This window comes from Candida jiufengensis (genome assembly GCF_024610255.1).
Source record: "Candida jiufengensis strain CBS 10846 chromosome Unknown scaffold3, whole genome shotgun sequence".
NCBI lineage: Eukaryota > Fungi > Ascomycota > Pichiomycetes > Serinales > Debaryomycetaceae > Lodderomyces > Lodderomyces jiufengensis.
Window position 1 is genome coordinate 991,970 of NW_026261560.1, and position 21,143 is coordinate 1,013,112.

At 27.4% G+C, this 21,143-nt stretch overlaps 10 protein-coding genes across 10 annotated transcripts; 2 read left to right on the plus strand and 8 right to left on the minus strand. All coding sequences in view use genetic code 12, as the record gives it.

The window, feature by feature from the left end:
* Window positions 1-298: 298 nt before the first annotated feature.
* KGF54_002909 (sepiapterin reductase family protein) lies at window positions 299-1,126 on the minus strand (the record flags this gene model as incomplete). The annotated part of the gene is made up of 2 exons (XM_051763439.1): window positions 299-1,017; window positions 1,090-1,126. The coding sequence occupies 2 exons, from the start codon at window positions 1,124-1,126 to the stop codon at window positions 299-301; spliced, it is 756 nt and encodes a 251-aa protein (XP_051620279.1).
* A 271-nt stretch (window positions 1,127-1,397) lies between these two features.
* KGF54_002910 (uncharacterized protein) lies at window positions 1,398-2,198 on the minus strand (the record flags this gene model as incomplete). Its single annotated transcript, XM_051763441.1, has 1 exon — window positions 1,398-2,198. The coding sequence occupies one exon, from the start codon at window positions 2,196-2,198 to the stop codon at window positions 1,398-1,400; it is 801 nt and encodes a 266-aa protein (XP_051620280.1).
* Window positions 2,199-2,677: 479 nt separating this feature from the next.
* KGF54_002911 (uncharacterized protein) lies at window positions 2,678-3,058 on the minus strand (the record flags this gene model as incomplete). Its single annotated transcript, XM_051763442.1, has 1 exon — window positions 2,678-3,058. One exon carries the CDS (start codon window positions 3,056-3,058, stop codon window positions 2,678-2,680), a length of 381 nt encoding a protein of 126 aa, XP_051620281.1.
* A 794-nt stretch (window positions 3,059-3,852) lies between these two features.
* Window positions 3,853-4,602, minus strand: KGF54_002912 (uncharacterized protein; the record flags this gene model as incomplete). Its single annotated transcript, XM_051763443.1, has 1 exon — window positions 3,853-4,602. One exon carries the CDS (start codon window positions 4,600-4,602, stop codon window positions 3,853-3,855), a length of 750 nt encoding a protein of 249 aa, XP_051620282.1.
* A 137-nt stretch (window positions 4,603-4,739) lies between these two features.
* Window positions 4,740-5,522, minus strand: KGF54_002913 (uncharacterized protein; the record flags this gene model as incomplete). The annotated part of the gene is made up of 1 exon (XM_051763444.1): window positions 4,740-5,522. One exon carries the CDS (start codon window positions 5,520-5,522, stop codon window positions 4,740-4,742), a length of 783 nt encoding a protein of 260 aa, XP_051620283.1.
* A 2,929-nt stretch (window positions 5,523-8,451) lies between these two features.
* Window positions 8,452-9,810, minus strand: KGF54_002914 (uncharacterized protein; the record flags this gene model as incomplete). The annotated part of the gene is made up of 1 exon (XM_051763445.1): window positions 8,452-9,810. One exon carries the CDS (start codon window positions 9,808-9,810, stop codon window positions 8,452-8,454), a length of 1,359 nt encoding a protein of 452 aa, XP_051620284.1.
* Window positions 9,811-10,653: 843 nt separating this feature from the next.
* ATP1 (F1F0 ATP synthase subunit alpha) lies at window positions 10,654-12,769 on the plus strand (the record flags this gene model as incomplete). Its single annotated transcript, XM_051763446.1, has 3 exons — window positions 10,654-10,728; window positions 11,026-11,168; window positions 11,344-12,769. The coding sequence occupies 3 exons, from the start codon at window positions 10,654-10,656 to the stop codon at window positions 12,767-12,769; spliced, it is 1,644 nt and encodes a 547-aa protein (XP_051620285.1).
* Window positions 12,770-12,931: 162 nt separating this feature from the next.
* On the minus strand, window positions 12,932-15,835 carry SYG1 (Syg1p; the record flags this gene model as incomplete). Its single annotated transcript, XM_051763447.1, has 1 exon — window positions 12,932-15,835. The coding sequence occupies one exon, from the start codon at window positions 15,833-15,835 to the stop codon at window positions 12,932-12,934; it is 2,904 nt and encodes a 967-aa protein (XP_051620286.1).
* Window positions 15,836-16,569: 734 nt separating this feature from the next.
* Window positions 16,570-18,648, plus strand: KGF54_002917 (uncharacterized protein; the record flags this gene model as incomplete). The annotated part of the gene is made up of 1 exon (XM_051763448.1): window positions 16,570-18,648. One exon carries the CDS (start codon window positions 16,570-16,572, stop codon window positions 18,646-18,648), a length of 2,079 nt encoding a protein of 692 aa, XP_051620287.1.
* Window positions 18,649-18,996: 348 nt separating this feature from the next.
* Window positions 18,997-20,979, minus strand: KGF54_002918 (triacylglycerol lipase; the record flags this gene model as incomplete). Its single annotated transcript, XM_051763449.1, has 1 exon — window positions 18,997-20,979. One exon carries the CDS (start codon window positions 20,977-20,979, stop codon window positions 18,997-18,999), a length of 1,983 nt encoding a protein of 660 aa, XP_051620288.1.
* Window positions 20,980-21,143: the final 164 nt, after the last annotated feature.

Sequence of the window (21,143 nt, forward strand, 5' to 3'; positions counted from 1 at the left end):
AGGGCTTATTTCAATTTAATATGTGAAGTTGAAACTTTAGTATGTTAAGAAGGTGATAGAAAGATGAATTGACAATGGATAACGATTTTGATATTTATAATGTTAAATTGATAGAAATTGACTTATACCAATCTACTAATTTAATAAGATATTTCATAGTCGGATCTTATTTTTGAAATCGGTTTAAATTTTCTTATAACAATTGAGGGTTTTTTTTTATTATATTAAAGTTTTCTTAACTATGTAGATCTTTCTAATCACCCCACCATTCTCAATTTTACATTTTATGTACTATTACTTATTGATATTCTTTTAATTTTGAATCATTAAATCTTAAGAATTCACCATTTAATTCATTAGACCATCCTTTTAAAACTAAATTAGCATAAACTGCCCCACATTCTTCAGGTTCAACTAATTGACCATTTTTATGTAAATCTTTAAATTTTTTAATACTTTCTTCACTCATTTTAGATCCAAAATTTCTAATTAATCCTTGCATATCAGTATTCACAACACCTGGTGCTATTGATATAGCTTTTATATCTTTTTCTTCAGCTGCTAATGATTTAATTAAATGATTTAATGCTGCTTTGGAAGATCCATAAGCATACCATCCACTATATGCTGATGTTGCTGCTCCTGAACTAACTGCAATAAAATTACCTTTTGTTCTTTTTAATTCTAATAAACTTTGTTGTATTAATTGAACAACACTGAAAAAGTTTATATCGTATAATTTTTTCCATTCTTCAATTGATGTATCTTTTATTGGTCCAACTGGTTCTATAACTCCTGCATTTGCAATAACTGAATTTAATTGACCAAATTTTGTTACTGCTAAATCTACCGCACTTTGACTTATTGTTGAATCTGTTACATTACCTGCTACATATTGAAAATTATCTTCTCCATATTTTGATTGTAATGTTTCAAGTAATTCTTGTGATCTTGCTATAGCAACTACTTTTGAATTTTGATGTTGCAAAAGTAAATCGACAATTGCCTTACCAATACCTGAATAGAGTTAGTAAATCTGATACTAATGACTCAATTGATTATTCGTTGAGCATTTATAGTCTCACATACCTTTGGAAGCACCAGTAACAATAGTAACATGTGTCATTTTCTTGTTGTATAAGTTGAAACTTAATTATTTATTACTTGTTAAAATCTGATATTGCGCGGAATTATAAGCTAAGATTTCCCAAGATTTTCAAAGTTACTTTAAACTCTTGGTATCTATTTAAAATAAGACCTGAGTCCTCTAGTACTGAAGAAGTGCTTACATTGTTCCATCATTATCATTGATGATATATAAATAAAATAAAACTATAAACAATAAATCAAACTCCTATCTCTAATTTTACTTCTACTGAATCATGGCCAAGTCAATTTTACATTTTTGCTAATCTAGCTCCTCCATCTACACAAAGATCAACACCATTAATGTAATTACCTTGTTTTGAACATAAGAATAACAAAGCAGCTTGTAGATCTCCCTTTTCACCTAATCTACCTCTTGGGTTAGTTTCAGTCAACATATCACCAGCAGCTTCAATTAATCCATTAGCCATTTTAGTTGGGAAAAACCCAGGTAAAATAGAATTAACATTAATATGTCTTGGAGCAAATTGTACTGCTAAATTTCTACCTAAATGAGATACAGCAGCTTTTGAACCTAAATAACCATAAGTTCCTACAGAATCATTATGTAAAAGTGAAATAATTGATGACATTATAATAATTCTTGAAGGGTCTTCTTGAGTTGCCGCTCTCTCTAATAATGGAGTAGCTAATTGAATTGAATGATATACAGCAACAAAATTTAAATTAATAACTTTTTTAACTGCTGATACTTTATGATCTTCTAATGGGGCTCCCCAAGTTGCACCAGCATTAGCAACAAATATGTCTAATTTATCAACTTTTTCACTGATCTTTTTAAATAAATCTTCACATTGTTCTTCTACAGATAAATCTGCTGGAATTGCAATAACTTCACATTTATTATTACCTGCTTTTTTAGCTAATTGTTCTAAATGAGCTTTTGCATCCTCACAAGCTTTTGGTTTTCTTGATGAAATTATAACTGTTTTAGCTCCATTTTCAACAACTGCTTCAGCACAATATAATCCTAATCCTCTTGTACCCCCGGTAATTAAAACAATTTTATTTTCAACGTTGAAATCGACCATTTTTAGTATTTACTTGCTTGTATATATGAACAATTGATGAATAAGTTTAACTTAAGTGAATCAATGGAATAATTATTGATAAAGTGATTATTCAACAAACTTAAATTTTCATTTATAGTAAATTAAATCTATTATCTTTTCTTTTAATATATAGTACTAATTAGATTCCCCACACAATAAAATTTAACGGGAGAAGGAAAGGATATAAAATATAATGTCACAAAATTGGCTCCAGGGGGTTAAGATCTATGATTAAATTTAATGCAAAAAATCGACTACATTGTTTTACCGAGAGGTCGAATTGATTGACTTAAATTTTACAAAACTCCGCACTAAATTTATAACGGAAAAATTTGAATTATTCCATAACTTATTGTAATTTTATTATATAAACTATTAAAGAATTGAAAAAGTAATATAGTCTTTCATAATTTTGAAAATATAATTCATAACATATAAAACTGTACTCTTTTTAGATCTCAAAAGTAAAGAACTATTTTAATGATTGACTTTAAACCATTCCATGAAAAATTAAAAATATCAATACCAAATTGAACTGAAAGTAATAGCAATAAACTGATCACCTTCAAAGTACCAATAAATAAACCATTGAGAATATCTTTATAATTAGATGGCAGAATGAAATATAATATGAATGAAATGATTATTGATATTGATTCTTCATTCGAAGCTGTGGTTGGTGCTATATCTTTTGAATCATCATTCTCTATCTCTTGTTCATTTTCTATACTTTTGACATTCAATTTAACACCATTTAATTCTAAAAGTTGGGCTTGATTTTGTTTAAAATTAACTTGTTTAAAATCAAATTCTTCTGCTTCATATACTTCAGTTGACATTGCAAAATTTTGAAAAGTTTTATAAAAATAATGGAGTTTCTTTGAACAAGGTATCTCAATTACATTTTATAACATATTAATTTGGAACACTCGAGCTTATAAGTAGTAAAATTTTCAAATATAATAATCAAAATTTTTAATGTAATTTTAAGTTCTATTTATATTTTAAATTAAAAGCTTAAACTATGTTTTATTATTTTCCCAAATAAATTTTACTTGTATTGGTTATGATTCAATAGTCAAGACCTAAAAGTTTAAATGATGAGGATCAAAAAACTACTTAATACGGATATAATGAAGTATAATGAATAGAATAATATATTATAACTATTCTCCATATTTTTAGTAATTTGTCATAACAATTAGACCTTAAATTTAGAATTTTATTATAAACAGTTTTCTTGATTACTATAATCAAATTCGTATATTTTTAAAACAATTTTGAGGATGTATCATTTTGCACTAATAGAATTGCAAAATTGAAAAAGAAATTAAATTATAAAACAAAGCCGCACTAGCACAAACTAATCACCCAAAATCCCTCTTGAAATACACTAAAACAATAATCTCTTTTATAATGAGAAGACTTTAAAACTGATACGGAATCTACTAAGCTTAAAGTTGATGAATTTGTTGGGTCAAATTTTTATCAATATAAGGGGTCTTATAATAATAATTTTTGAAATTAAGCTTTTTTTAGTTTTATGTGTCTAATATAGATAGAAAATACTATAAGAAGTAATACTACAATAGGATGGCTATTAGTAAAGTTCTATAAATGGTTCTATTATATTTCAAATTGGATCAATTGTTTCCTTTAGTTGAATCTTTTTGTTTAGCAAAGATAAATGAAAATCTCTTGAGGCTTTCCACCAAACATTATCATCTAAATTTTTTTCATTATCTACTGTAATTAGTAGATCATCTTCAACCATCTCAAAGTTGCAAAATTTTTGATAATACTCATCTAATCCATATTCTTTAACACATTCCGCAACTATGACTAACTCAGTTAAATTTTGAATCATTGTGGATGAAAACATTCTGTTATCTAGTACATAATTCAAAAATTTATATCCGATTGATTTCATAAACGATGTGTATAATGTTAATTCAAACTCATTCGGCGAATTCAAAGACTTAAAAGCTAATGTTGCAATACATTGATTGATTTTGTCATGATTCAATTCAAAATCATTCAGCACTATTTGTATATCTATTTGCTTATCAAATTTTATCTCACGCTCAGGAATATCACACTGATAACAAGATTCAATAACTTCATTTTCAAAATGCCTTTTTACGTTAATCTCTTCATCAATTAATAAATATAAATAAAATTGCTGATCCTTTGTGATTCCTAAATCATGAATCAAAGAATCGATAGATCTAATTCTTTGTGTTTCTATGAGGTTGAATCGTTGTCGACTTTTATCATATCCCTTATTTATCAATTGTCTTAATGAGATAAATTCTTGATTTGGATGTAAGAACCATGACGTTTGAAATATCAATATTTTCATTCGAATTTTTGGTTGTTTCATACTTTGATATTGAAGTTTAATAATTCCGCTCTTACATTATCATACAGTGCGTAATTTGCTATAAGTCGGCTAAATTTGAACTCCAAGAAATCGTGGACAATACAGTCCCAGTAATTAATAAATACAAAATGTAAACTTCAAACATCTATACGTCTATATAAAAATCCAATGTTGAAATTCCTACTTGCTATAACTTGCTTGTATCCACCAGCAGCACTTGCAATTGAAATATCAGGTTTATTAGATTTAAAAAATTTACATTTTCCAGTATAATAATCTATTAAGTTATGTTCGATTATACAATCTGCATGTATAACAATCGTTTTAAAATCTGATAATGGTTCTGAATACAAAGCCTTGAAAATTTTTGGATTCAAAATACAATTTGATATTAAAAAATCAAGAAAATCACTAGCTGCATGGGATAAAAATGAACAATATGTTGTTAGTATGACATCTTTTTCTCCTGGCTTTGAAACTTTATCATATGATCTTAAACCAGTTGACGCTATAACTCTTTTTAAATAACTATCGTCCAACTTAAAATCTGAATCCACTATCTTGATTTTAGCATTTGGTAAGTCACTTAACGGAAACAATGACCTGTACTCTTTCGGTATATCACAACCAAAAGCATTTTGAACATCTTCATCTTTAAAATCTCGATATATTCCATTATTTTCTAAATTCTGGAATTTCTCTTCAGTTCCTAACAATAAAAAAAAATTTAATTGATCATTTGGTAATACTGCTAAATCATCAAAAAATGAATCAGTTGATATAATTCTAAGAGTTTCAATGATACCAAAAGTTTTTCTTGGCTTATTATATCCTTTATTGATTAAGTATCTTAAATTTGATAAATCTGTTTTAGGATTTCTAAACCATGATGTTGGTAATATTAATACTTCGAATGACATTTTTTCTCTAATTTGATTATTGATCTTATTTGCTATGGTGTAATCTAATAATGTTGGGATCAGTTCATATTGTATATTGTGGAGAATTAAATTTGTTAAATAATAAATTTACTTGGAATTATGACTGAAAAATTTAAAATAATTAGTCAGATTGTTTTGTGTAAAACATATTAGATTTCCGTCATATTAAAAAAGTTCACAAATTGATATATAAAAAGGGTCAGTTATTATATAAATTTAAGTAAAATGTAGCGCCATTGATACTTGAGAAATTGCCATTGAATATCTCAACAGCTTTTTGATTTCCTTATTCTTAAGGATTTCTGATTTGAAGAGATTGAAAAAATTTGATTAGTATATAATAATACTTTTATATCGTTTTGCAGCCAAAATAAACAATTTTTGTAACGGCATAATCTAAAAGTGGCATTTACAAATTATACTATATTCCATTAATTTAGATACTAACATATAAAAGTAAACAATGCTCTCACGGTGCATTTAAATATCGGATACTTGCAGTCGGTGAATTATAATTATAAACAATTGAAACAAACTGCTTCCATCGTATACGTTTTCACAAACATGATGTTTTTTAGATAATTTTTTTTTTTTTTAATTTCGACATGCGAATTTAAGTTTTCTATATACTATGTAGTTCACTTTTAGTGACGGAAATATTAGAGTAATTATGTTGTAAAAATTTTGACTTACTTGTTGAAAGGCTTTTGCTTTTAACTGTCGTTTAGCTTTTTTAAAAAAGCTAAGATGTAGCCAATCAAGCAATAGTCTAGCCTAAAAACAAGCCTCATATAATACTGTCACAAACACCCCCTTGGGAACTTAACCAAGTTAAAATTTAAACTGAATACACGTCTAGCAATTGTTGGCAATTAATCAGTTCAATGCAGACGTGTTCATCAAATTTAGAAATTTCAAAATAGACGTGGATTATTTTTAGACGTGTTTGGTGATATAATTACTTATTTCTCACAGAATATAAATAAACAAACAGTTCTCAAATTAATTTTTTACTTTCTTTTTTTCTTAATTTGCTTTTTAAATTTGATCAGTTGGCTCAATATTATCAAGAATACCGATTGTCGGAATGTGTTACTTGTTACTTGTAGATAGAAACATCAAATGCAACTCTTGCGAATGTTGAGATACCATCATGCGAATTATTCGAAGAGAACTGATGGATTAAGTTTTTAGCTGTTGATCCCTCCCGTAATTCTGAGGTACTAGAGCAAGCGTGGGGCCAATTAAACATTTTGGGTCGGTATTTTTGCAAGTAGTCGACTTAATTTCTCTCCTCACTCAAGAGAAAAAAAATAAAAATATTAAACATGTGGAAATGTAATGTAACACCAAAATACACAAAATCACAGAATTTAAATAGTTGTGAATTAAAGATCAGATATTATAACTTTTTTTTAACAAAAGATATACAATCAACGATATCTCGAAAGAAATTTTGGATGATACTTTATCCAAAGTTGAGCATCAGTTGATAACTTATGAAAGATGACCTTCCCAAGGAAATTGATTGGAGTATTGAATGATGATGTTGAATTGCGGGGTGTTCTACTTACCTTACAAGCAAAGTCCGTAAAAAAATAATAATTTGGAATTAAGATTAAATAAAAATTGAAGTAGAGTTAATGAATTGAAATGTTTCATAAGTATTATCGTTTAAATAATAATAATTTTGTGCTATATAAACTGTCAGGATATTCGTATAACCCAACTAAACTACAAACCCTCCCATTTACAAGATTCCCTATTTCAAATTATGATACTCAAAACCATTGAATTATTATTTTTTAAAATTTTTATTTTTATAACTACAAAAACATTCGATTGTTTTTATTATTTATTTTAATATTTTATTTTGCAACTTATTATTTTTAATTTTTTTGTACTTTTATTTTATTATGTATTAATTATGTAATTATTTAGTAAAATTATTTATTAGAAATATTTTAGTACAGTATCATTATTATTATAAATATTCAAATAAGATCATATCATAAAATTATTATCTATGCTTTACATTACAATCTATATCTCTCTAGATATAAATTAAACTTATTTTCCATATCAATTATTTCTAATTTTCATATTTACGCATTTCTTAATTCAAATTTATTATACTTTCAATTTTAAACAATTATCAATCTATACTCCGAATAACAAATAAATAAAATGAATTCAATATATACAAAAAATTTCTTTATTAAAAGATCATCAACTATATTATTATTAACTTATTTATCAATATCAACCACTTTACCATTTTTATATTCTTATAAGAATTCAATAGATTATAATCATAATAATTTAAATTTACAAAATAAAGGTACAATATCTTGGAGATCATTATTTAATAATATATGAAATTTATCTAAATAAGTGGTGGAAAAACAATTTAATAAAGGAGGGGAACATATACTTTAATAGTTATTGATAACTATTATTATTTTCAAAATTTAACTTTTACTACCTATTGTTAAAATTACTGAGACTGCGATAGCTCGACATCTTTGCAAATTAGTATTTACAGATTCACGATGATTGGGAATGTTATAAAAAGTTTATGCATTTATAAGATTATATAATATTGTGAGGTGATTTTTTCAGAAAAAAAAAAAAAAATATGTTAAGCTACCCGAACCTATTGTGGCACATTTAAATAAGTATAAAAATTGCTTGATTATTAATATCAAACTGGATTTAACAATAAAGAAAAGTTAATTACTTTAGAACAATTTAGATAAGAGTTGAAAAATGCTCTTAATTTTTAATATACAGTTTTAAATATTAAACCGTTTTTGATACTTGTAAAAGCTCTTTTTTTGAATATGTAAAAAATAATAATTTATTATGATAGTATTTAAGGTCTCTATATACATTTCAATACTTTCAATTAATTAGCCTTTTGTTGTTTCCAATGAGCATCTTTAAAAATCAGTTTGATATTACCTAAGTTTGTAATTGTATCATACATTGATTGCTTTTCAATAATGTTCATAGTTGGATTTACTTCAATATTATGAGCTAATTGCTTATTTTCTGCATCACTTTTAATTGTTTCAATTTTACCAAATACTATATTATTAACTCTATTTTTCAATATTTCATTATTTGGTTCTAATTTCCAATTTTTTTGTAAAATATATTTATTTTGAGAATTATTTGGCTGTGCTTGATCTATAATATTTTTAGGTAAATTGAAAGGATATTTTGAATCTAATAATGATAACTTTGTTATTGATGCAAATCTTGAATCTATAGTTGATAATATACTTGGGATTTTACCATAAAAAAATGTTTCTGATTTTAATTTTGGTTTTAATGTATCGGCAATTAATTCTTTTGATTCAATTGGTTGTGCAATGGTATTTTTTATTTGTTGATCTCTTGAGAATGGTTGTCTTGGTGTTCTTTTAAAAACTCTTTGACCTGGGGTGGTGGTTGATTGTGATTGTGATGATGTTGTTGATTTGTTATCGCCGTCTCTAAAAGTTTGGCCACGACTTTGCCATGGTTTTGATCTACCACTGTTTCTTCTTTCATTGTTTGGAAATCTAGACCCAATTGACTCAAATAATTTTGGAGTATAAGATGTTGTTGAAAATTTTTCAAATGAGTTGTTTCTTTGATTAAATTGTCTTTGTTTTTGATGTTGGAAGTTAGCTGATTCACCTTCTTTTTGGAAATTTTGGGAATTTCTTGTTGATGATGATTGTTGATTGTTATTAGATTCTCCATTGGTTCTATTTTTTGATTGGTTACGAAAAAAGTTTGTTGTTCCATCTTCTTGACCTTGTGGACGAAACGGTCTTGATTGTTGTTCTTGTGAGTGTTGTTGATATTGTTGTGACCTTTGCTGTTGTACTTGGTGTTGATCTGACGAGGGACGAAACGGTTTGGAATTTTGTTGTCCTTGTTGTTGGTTTGCTTGTTGTCTTGATTGTGGTCTGTTTTGAAACCGAGTTGATCTTACTTGTTTTCCATCATTGTTAATAGTAGAGTTATCTTTATTCTGTTCGGATCTTAGTTTAAAACTTTGACTTTTTTGATGTCTCTTATTTTCCCTAGCAAGTTGATTTTGTTTTTTAATTTCGTTAGCTTTGACTGTAACTTGATCAATTCTTTTGAAAATATCACTTAAATTAAATTCTGGAATCGATTTTGTTGTATTATCATTTGGTTTGGATGAATTGAATCTTATTATACATCTTGAACTATTTAAAATAGCTCTTTTCGAAGTTGAAATCAACATGTCTTGGTGATTCTTGATTATAAATATTCAACTTGATCTGAAATTGGTTGTAAATTTTTATTGAAAAATTTTATTTTTTTTTCAGACTTTATTTTTTTCTCTCAAATAAGAGATCCAAATTAAATCAAACAATTTTTGGTAACCTATCTAATCAGACAATGTTGAGCAAAGTCAACGGTATATGAAACTGAAAATTATCATGTAGACAAGAAAGAAACTTGCAGCACTTGAAAGCTAGGTCTTCTACTCCATTGAGAATGACAGTATCGCGAAGAAATCGAATCGAATACTCCGCTGAATCTGTTTATTCAAAAGATTTGTGAAGTGGCAATTGACGAAGCATCAGACTTCGTAGAAAAGCTTTGATTCTCCTTCCTCTCACGCATGAAAATATTCTCTGAAGTGTTTAATTACATTCAACAAATATCATTGACATTAGTTGGTTGCAAAATATAATTTAGTGACATTTACACTATGTAGACTTTTTTAAACTTTATAATTTTTTATTGGTAGAATTTTGTTAGTCAAAAGTTTGGCTACCAAATAGAGCTGAAAGTCGTTAGTTCTATTTGTGCTAACTTAAGTCGAAGTTTCTTCTAGCTTGACCACAAAAATAGCTAATAACCGACATGATGTCGTATTCTATAACAAAAAATTTAAAACACGGAAACAAATTTATTGGTTCATATAAAATAATTAATATTCTAAAAGAGAGAGATTTAACTATTGTTAATAGTTAATTTTTTTTCAGCGAAATTTTTCTTTTTCACATTAAATTTTTTTTTCTATTTCATCAACAACAGTTTTATAACAACAATTTATAATATACATATAAGAAGAACAATGTTGTCAGCACGTCCAGTTTTACGTAACGCAGTCCGTTCTGCTGCTGTTGCTGCTAAATCATCATTAAGAGTTGTATGTATATGATCAAATCATAATTGGAGGAATTGAAAAATTGATATTGCAAAAATTTAAAATCGGCATCTTTTGTAACAAAATCATCAATTGATCATCAATCAAGATAACAGAGCATTAAATTACTATGAATTTGAACAAGATATGGAATTTATCACCAAAATAATCAATTATTCACTAAATTATTGGAACATAATCAGAATATGTGATCAATGCATTTTTTAATTTCCAAATCAATCCAATTCTTCAAATATGGACTTTCATTAGTTTGAATACTAACAATTGATGTTTTTATAGGCTCGTCCAACTTTGTTAAGTGCTCAAAGATACGCTTCAGCTAAAGCTGCTCCAACCGAAGTTTCATCAATTTTAGAAGATAAAATTAAAGGTGTTTCAGATCAAGCTAACTTAAATGAAACCGGTAAAGTCTTATCAGTTGGGTATGTAACAATTATATTTAACTTGGGATCATTGATTTGTTAACTGTTGTATGATGGATCGGTACCTCATGAATTTTATTTGAACCTCATTGGATAATAAAATTTGGGCTTGCGCGCACTACAACATAAAACAAGATTTTCTATAAAGTATAATATACTAACTTAAATTGAATAGTGATGGTATTGCTCGTATTTATGGTTTAAACAATATTCAAGCTGAAGAATTAGTCGAATTCGCTTCAGGTGCCAAAGGTATGGCTTTGAATTTAGAAGCTGACCAAGTCGGTGTAGTCTTATTCGATTCAGATAGATTAGTTAAAGAAGGTGAAACCGTTAAAAGAACTGGTGAAATTGTTTCCGTTCCAGTTGGACCAGAAATGTTGGGAAGAGTTGTTGATGGTTTAGGTAACCCAATTGATGGTAAAGGACCAATTAAAGCTGCTGGTCATTCAAGAGCACAAGTTAAAGCTCCAGGTATTTTACCAAGAACTTCAGTTAATGAACCAATGCAAACTGGTTTAAAAGCTGTTGATGCTTTAGTCCCAATTGGTAGAGGTCAAAGAGAATTGATCATTGGTGATCGTCAAACTGGTAAAACTGCTGTTGCCGTTGATGCCATTTTAAATCAAAAAAGATGGAACAGTGGTACTGATGAAAAGAAAAAATTATATTGTGTTTATGTTGCTGTTGGTCAAAAAAGATCAACTGTTGCTCAATTAGTTCAAACTTTAGAACAACATGATGCTCTTAAATACTCAGTCATTGTTGCTGCTACTGCTTCAGAAGCTGCTCCAACTCAATATATTGCTCCATTCACTGCTACTGCTATTGGTGAATGGTTCAGAGATAACGGTAAACATGCTTTAATTGTCTATGATGATTTATCAAAACAAGCTGTTGCTTATCGTCAATTATCATTATTATTAAGAAGACCACCAGGAAGAGAAGCTTACCCAGGTGATGTTTTCTACTTACATTCAAGATTATTAGAAAGAGCTGCTAAAATGTCAGATGCTAATGGAGGTGGTTCATTAACTGCTTTACCAATTATTGAAACTCAAGGTGGTGATGTCTCAGCTTATATTCCAACCAATGTTATTTCAATTACTGATGGTCAAATTTTCTTAGAAGCTGAATTATTCTATAAAGGTATTAGACCAGCTATTAATGTCGGTTTATCAGTTTCTCGTGTCGGTTCAGCTGCTCAAGTTAAAGCTATGAAACAAGTTGCTGGTTCATTGAAATTGTTCTTGGCTCAATATAGAGAAGTTGCTGCTTTTGCTCAATTTGGTTCAGATTTAGATGCTTCAACTAAACAAACTTTATCAAGAGGTGAAAGATTAACTCAAATTTTAAAACAAAAACAATACCACCCATTATCAGCTGCTGAACAAGTTCCAGTTATTTTCGCTGGTGTTAACGGTTACTTAGATGATATTCCAGTTGATAAAGTTGGTGAATTTGAAAAAGCTTTCACTGAACATTTAAAAGCTAATGAATCACAAATTTTAGAAAGTATTAACGTTAAAGGTGAATTATCAAAAGAAGAATTAGAACAATTACATAAAATTACTAAAGATTTTGTTGCTAACTTCAACTAAAACATATAGTATATAAAAATTTAAAATTAACTTTATATATTCAAAATAAAATTCAGTAAAGACTAAAAATGCATATTGTAGAATACCGATTTATTTTTATTAAATAAATATGAAGTTTATATTAATACATATAAGAATAAATATCAGAAATTATACAATCATTTAATCATCTTCTCTCATAGAAGATAACCTAGAATCACCTCTTGATCGAGATTTAGCCATTATACTAGCATCATCCTCATCTTCTTCATCACTATCATCTTCAGCATGAACAGCAGTTTTCCTTCTTTGAAAATCTTTGATATGAGCACTATTTAATTTATCAGTAATTTGTTTAAAATAAGTTCTACGTTGTTGTAATTGAGGAGTTGATTGTGTTGTTGACATTCTTGTAAGATCAATTGAACTTCTACGACGTTCATCTTGTTGTTGACGGGAATCAGCACGACCCGTTGTGAAACCAACTGTTTCTTCATTTACTGAAGGTTCATTATCACTTTCATGGAATTTTTGTGGATCATATCTTAATTCAACTAATTTTTTAATAGCTCTTTCTGTCTTGAGTGAAACTGCATATGGTAATGGAGTATCTTTTGAAGCTCTAAATAATATAACATTTGTAACATGTTCATTTTCCATTCTGAAGAAAATCCAAATAAATCTTCTAATAATCTCAGCTAAAGCAACGCAAAATGAAGTTATTGCACTTTGTTGAATCTGATGACTGAAAAACGCATAAAATACCCATTGAAACCTTAATATCACATCAATGACCATAGCTGAATAATAATATATTGGTCTCTTGTAAAACAAATAATCTCTCAACAAGAAATGCTTTGACCCACTTTGCAACAACGACCAATCCATTACAATATCCCAAATTGAACAATAAATTGAATTTAAAAATGCAAATACAATAAATGCAACCTTATTTCTTACAACATTATCAATTCTATAAATGCTTAGTGTCATATAATACACGGTAGACACTGCATATTTCATCATATTAGCTAAATGTGGAAACCAATCACCAGTATCCATATAACGTCTTACACATTGTAATAATCTCCAAATACTTGGTAATGTACTGAAAAATCCCATAACCCTTGATCTAGATGAAGTACATCTATTTCTACTTTCATCTTGTCCAGGTAACGTTCCAACCCAATGATTTGCAAATAAACAAAAATAAAAAGGTAAATTCCCCATTGTATAAGTTAATGAACATACAATATCTCCTAAAAAGAAATCTCTAAATTCAACTGGGTACAATCCTGATAAAATTAATCTTAATATGGCGAATTGTAACCATCTTCTACTTGATCCGTAAAAAATATTACCAGGCCATAAAAATATAACCAACATAATTCCAAAGAAAATCCAAGGCCAATCTCTACCTGGAAATTGTGTTGGCCAAAAATTATTAAAACTAAACCAACCAAGTAATGATAATAATCCAAACGCAAAACACGGTATTAAAACGAATTGCTTATAATTTAAAGCTGTTGCTATATTAAATTCAAAAATAAATTTATAATTAATTCTAAATTTTTCAAAAACTGCTAAATTGATACCAAATAGTATAAACATTAAAGTCAACAAGAAATCTCCACCCCATACTTGTAACAAGAATTTACCCTCTGTCATTTCTCCACTTAATGTTTTATGTAATGCAATGTATAACCCCAACACAAACAAAGGTATTCCAAACCCTAAGAATAACCCAGAACTAAAAAATTCCGGATAAAATGAGTTAGACTTCATTTCACTTGCATTTATAGTGTATGCTATAGTTTTTAATTTTTCCAAAGATTGTTTTCTATCACGAGATTCAGGATCAAAAAATGCAATATATAATTCTTCAACATGATTTATTATTTTCCATAGTAGATCACTTGTTAAGAAATATGCAGTTGTATCTATTCTTTCTAAAAATTCATCCATTATATTTGTATGCATTGCTTTATCGTATTTTTTTGTAATTTTTCTAAATGCTGTTCTATTCATTGTTCTATATGACTTTAGAATTGATAAAGATCTATAATGTTCTAATAATGCGGTTTTTAATTGTTTTTTAGCATAAAGATAAGGAACTCCAAAATGTTGTTTCTTTTGTATATAATCTCTTCTTTTTGATGTTCGTATTTGATCTTCAGTTTGTGGTACATCTAATGAATTTCTATTTGATGGGGAACATGGTGGATAATTTTGTGTTGAATTTTCATCTAATTCAGATTCAGAATCATAAGAAGTTTGATCAGAATGAGATTTATCAGTTAAATCAACAATACCATTTCTTACTCTATTTTCTGCATAATTTAAATCTATTGAATCCCGAATATGTAAAGATATATCATCTGCAAATTTTGGTTTTCTCTTGAAGTTATTTAAAAATCTCATGGAAGGTAATGAAGGTAATTCCCATCTATTTAATCCACTTAAAAAATACTTTGTATGAAATGCTAAATCATGAACTTTATCAACTACTTGATGATCAGTTGCAGTACCAGTATGATTCTTACCATCATGTTGTTGCCTTTGTTTATTTAATTGAATTTTTTGATCTCTTAATTGATACAATTGATCTTGTAATAATAAAAATCTTTCATATACATCTTCTTCTTTTTCTGAATAAAATTGATCAACTTTCATTAATTCTTCATCTAACCATAATTGAAATTTTCTTTTCTCTGATATATAATCAGCTTTATCTGAACGTAATGAATAATTAAATATTGAAGTTCTTCTATGAATTGAAGATTTACTTGAAGGTGGAGGAGGAGGCACATCACTTATATTAGTTTGTTGATCATCATTTGTATTATAATTTGGATCTAAATCAGTCGGACCTAACAATGGTGTTCTATCATCATTGTTAGTACCGGTGTTGTTGTTATTACTACTATTCTTGGGAATATTTAAATTTGAATCTGAATTTTCAATTTGTTCATACTCGTCTTTTAATTTTTTAATTTTTTTAATTAATTTTTTACCTTCTTTATAATTAACATATTGATCTTGCCATTCTGATACTAAACCCTCATTAAGAGCCTCTCCGAATTTCATAAGCCAAAGTTAATTATAATTGTAGTAATTGTAATTGTTAAAGATGTTGTTTCCAAATATATTTAATAATGAAATCTTACATTTAATAATAAATAAATAATATTGTAAGTAGTAATAATAAATAATATAATAAATAATTACATTACTTGCATAATAATATTAATTTAATAATAGAAAAAAACAAATAATATACAAAATCTTCAACACGTGATCTGGATTTAATTATATTATCATAGTCAAGATAAAGTCAGTGGAATACACAAATAATCATAAAAATTGTTAAACATATGATAATTACATTTTATAATTGAAAATTTTTTAAGATTAAGTGTTATTAGATCGAATATTGTCTTTGATATTTTGAAAATTTATTATTCAAGAGACCAAATAAAATAAACAGCCGCATCGTTTACAAAATCAACCCCCATTTACCTCTTAAGCTGTAAAATAAAATTATCTTTTTTTTTGTCAGGTTAAAATTAAACGAAATTAATCTTAGAAATTGTTAATTTCACCAAACCTTCCACGAACGCCTATGAAATGACATGACGAGATCAATAGAAAACATACTTACACTAAATCTGTCACCAGCAGCTACTCACTTGACAAACGAACGAACTAAATCTCATTTATTATCAAAAAAATTCAACTTATCAAATTCTAAAAATGAAAATGAAAAGCATGTAAAGAAAGTAAAGAAAAAGAAGTCAAAAAATACCAATGAAGACGTAACAATGAGTCAAAAATTAGTTTATAAAAGTATCATTGGTTCATTTTTACTGAGCATTGGAAACGATGGGAAGTTGAATTATTCTTTACCTGTTTTACATCAAATAGTTCTTGGTTATTGTAAAGATCTAGACTTTGATGCATTGTATTTACTTTATCGTTTCATTCATGAAACGATCGATCAAATTTTACTAACAAAATTTATTACTCCATTTAAGAACAAAAGGGAGGAAATGACTCACTTATTTAATGAGAATTCTATTGATAATGCAAAGGTAATTTCATTTTGTTATTGTATTATAAAAGACTGGCAAAATTGGTTAAAAATTATAAGTTTGTGTGATCTGGTTTTCAGCATATTGAATAAGGATGAAAAAATTAATACCGTTTTAGGATGTACAAACTCAATTGTGGAATATGGAAAGTTTAGATTTATTGAAGCTTATTTTGACCATAGAGATATGAAAACTTGGCCCTTAGGAATTGAAAAAATATCGAATTTCAATGAAGAGTTTGAAAAAAACTTAAAATTAATTCGTTTGACTTATCACGAATTAAGTCTGCTTTATGTACAAGAAAAATATTTTAATGGGAATCCAGAAAATATCCAATATCTTGAAGCTTACGAGAAATGTACCAGATTTTTCGCAGAGATACTTCCTATTTCTGCTTTTGAATTTATGGTGGCTTTTTCAAGAGATAACATTAGCGCTAGTCTAAAGAACTTAAAGTCAATCAATATAAAAGGTTGGTACAAAGCTCATGGATCCCATGACCTTGAAAAATATTTAAATTTAATTGAGGAAGAGATTTTATATAATGAAGAGATTAGCAATGGTTATAAAAATGAATACTTGGTCTTTGAAATTTCACTAGTTTCCGCAATTTCTAAGAACTTAGAATTTACCTTTGAGAATCTACTAATTAAAGAATTTGTTTTTATAATGGAAAACCAAAAAAAATTAGAAAGAGTGGTCAAAATTTTATCATACGCATCAACAACAGCAGGAGCAAATCAAAGAGCGTTTTTAAAACAATGGCAAAAATACCATGAACTTAAATTTGACAATGCAATTTTACAAAACAGTCAAGGTAAAGCTGATATTATACAAAGTATTTCCTTTATTTTGAGTTGTTTCGAGCATCGTGAACTTCTACAGAATTGCATATTAAAATATGATTTGCCCGGGGTTAATTACGATATAGATGAGTTTTTATTTGAGTTCAAAATGAGTGAAAGAGATTTATTAGATAAACCTAAAATTAAGAATTTTATTTCAAAAATTATATTAAAATATTGTGATTTGTATTTTAAATTTAAAGAAAAAATACCATTTGCAACATTTTCACAAACGGTTTTGACTATCTATGATTATTCAGATGAGTTCATAGCTCAATATACAAAAGATCTTTCAAGAAGATTATTGTTAGGGAAAAAACTAAATTTATCAGAAGAAAGAAGGGTAGTTAGTCTATTTACTAAAAGCTCACCTGCTTTTGATAGTCAAAGACCAATGACTTTAATTGATGATATTGAATTTGCGAAAACACAACAAGTCTCAACTGATTCTAATGGGAAGCTTATTGATTTTAAATCGTTACTTTTACAACGAGATAGCTGGAGAGATATTCCAGATGAAAGTTTTGCTCACTTAAAAATACCGCAAGATATGCAGAATATATTGCAACAAGTTTCACAAAAAAAATTTGATAAAAAATTGGACTGGTCACATTACAAACTTCATAAATTATCAATAACTGGACAATTTTCAAATAACAGAGAAATTATAATAAATTGTAATCTACTTCAGGCCATAATTATTCTATCATTTAACAAATCAGACAAATTAAGTATCAATCAGTTATTGAATAATTTTAATATGGAATCCAATTTATTAAATTCTATTTTACAAACTTTTAAAGGTAATTCAAACATATTAATCCAAAAAAATGATACAATATTATTTAATAGAAAATTTAAAAATAAATCTGGCGTTGTTAATTTACCTCCTATAAAAAATGGTTCTGCTAAAAATAGTAGAGAGGTTTCTATCGACAAGGATACTACAAGTAATGATGAATGAGTTAATAATTCATTCGACAAAAAAAGATTGGTCTCACAATAAACTTCACAAATTTTCAATGAATCGTCAATTTTTCTCATAATAGAGCTACTACAACAAATTGCGATACAAGCTATTGTTGTTCTAAGTTTTGGTGAATCTAATGAAACAAGATTTGATCAATTGTTGTAAAACCTCAGTATTAGTTCCACTTCACTCAACTAGAATAAACAATAAAGATTCTTGAACAGGATATAGGTATAAATGATTGAATTAAGAAAGATTATAGTATTACACATAGTATTTAGCTTGTCTCAATTCAAAACCAAATAATTATTTATTAATCTCTTTTATTGTTGTATTAAATCTCTATTTATCATATCTAACATATAATGCATCTATAAAATGAGGATGTTTTATACCAGGTGGCTTTGCAATTTTAAATCCTTCAACGGCTTCTTCAACTGACCAACCCAATACTTCAATTAAATAACAACATATTAAAAATCCAGTTCTATTAAATCCATAATGACAATGTACGCCTATTAATGGGTTTTCTATTGTATTACTGTTTAGTATATCATCTATTAATTGTATGAATCTTCTTATTGCACTTTGATCTGGTACTACTTTTGAGACTGTTGCACATTTATAATACTTTATTGTCTTGAATGATTTGGGGCTATAGGGTGGTATATCAGCTGAAATATCAATTATAGCTATGAGATTACCTTTAATATCCTTATTGTGAGCATTTGTCTCGTAAAATAATGATTCAACAATAGTTGGAGAGTGAACAGAATCTTCTTCTCTTAAAGTTTTCATACCTAATAATGGAGCAATATCAGTACCATTGTGTCTTGTTATATTGGACGATATTGGTTTCAAATTCAGCCATTTCAATTCATTTTTCATCCCCCATTTATCTCCTGAAATCAAGGCTTTCACTTTTAATACCCAAGCTGGTGATAAATGTAATCTTTCTGGAAATCTCAGTTCGATATGATTTAGTATCATCCCACTTATAAATTCTGGTTTGACTAATAATAATGAATGTCCAACATCTTTTACTTCTATTACTGATGATACTTTTTTATTGAATGTTTTAGTTAAAAATTCATCACCTTTATAAATTGCAGATACTCCGGTTAATTGATCATTTGATCCACATATGAATAATGTTTTTTCATATACATGTTTATCTAGAGGATTATCGTTAAATTTTTTGATACCTCTAATTAATTCTGAAGTTGTAGCCTTTTGAAAACCGTTGACATACCTCAACGATATTTTTGAATTAACATCTAAATTCCATCTAAATTGTCTTAAACTGTTATAAAATCTATTATTTGTTTTAGATAATTGTCTCGTCACACTATGACTTTTCAAACCAGGTAATCTGTCCCAAGTTCTAAAATAATTAAATAAAAAAGGGAAATATGTGAAAAATTTCAAAAATGCCAATGATTTAGTTAATGATCTACTAGATTGTGTAATTTCAGTTGTTAGTTCTGTATCATCTAATATTTCTGGTGGTGATAATAATATTAAACCTTCTACTTTTTGATGAGGTAGTTTTTTAGCTAATTTTATTGATATGTGAGTCCCCATTGAATGACCAATTAGCACGATAGTTTTGTTTTCTGGTATTTGTTGTAATATGAATTCATAAACTATATTTACAATGTTTTCAGTTTTAAAGTCATCCCAGTTCATTCGTTTAATACTTGATGAAATTTTCAATTGATCGTCTACAGTGATACTTGATATAAATTTTCGATCACTTGAAAAATCAATTTTTGAATTCCCAAACCCTGGTAAATCTAACGATATAATTTCAGAACATTGTGATAATAATCCCATCAATGGTTCGAATTGTGACATTTGTCCACCAAGACCATGAATAAATACAATTATTGGACTTTCTTGTAATTCTTTTGTAATATTTTCATCGGTTGATTGATTTGCTTCATTTCTTGTGAAGCTTACTAATGGATGGGGTATATGTATACTACTTAATGTAATTGAATCTATTGATAATTTTGGTTGATTTTTTAAATCTATATCTATAGTCTTATAATATTTTGCAATTAATGAACAATCATTTGGTTCATTTTTTAATATATAATTTTCAAATTCGTTTTTATAACCCAAAAAATTAATTTTTATAAATTCTGTCAATTTACCTAATATTGTATTAGTTTTTTGCTCTTGCAATTCAGATAATTTTACAATATTATCTCCATTCTCTAGGTTGTTATTTAAATTTGATAAATTATCCTTACTATGATTTGAACCTGATGAAGCAGATACAGCTAATAATTCTTGTGAATCATCATCTTGCTGCAGCATCTGATTTATAAATAATGGATATTGACTACAAGATTTATTTAATTGCAATGGTGCTATTAAATATTTATTAAATATTGTTATAAAACGTGGTTGTATATTTGATAAGGGTTTAATCAATCCTATTTCAAATTTGTTATCTTTTTTTTCTTCTCTATTTCTTTTTA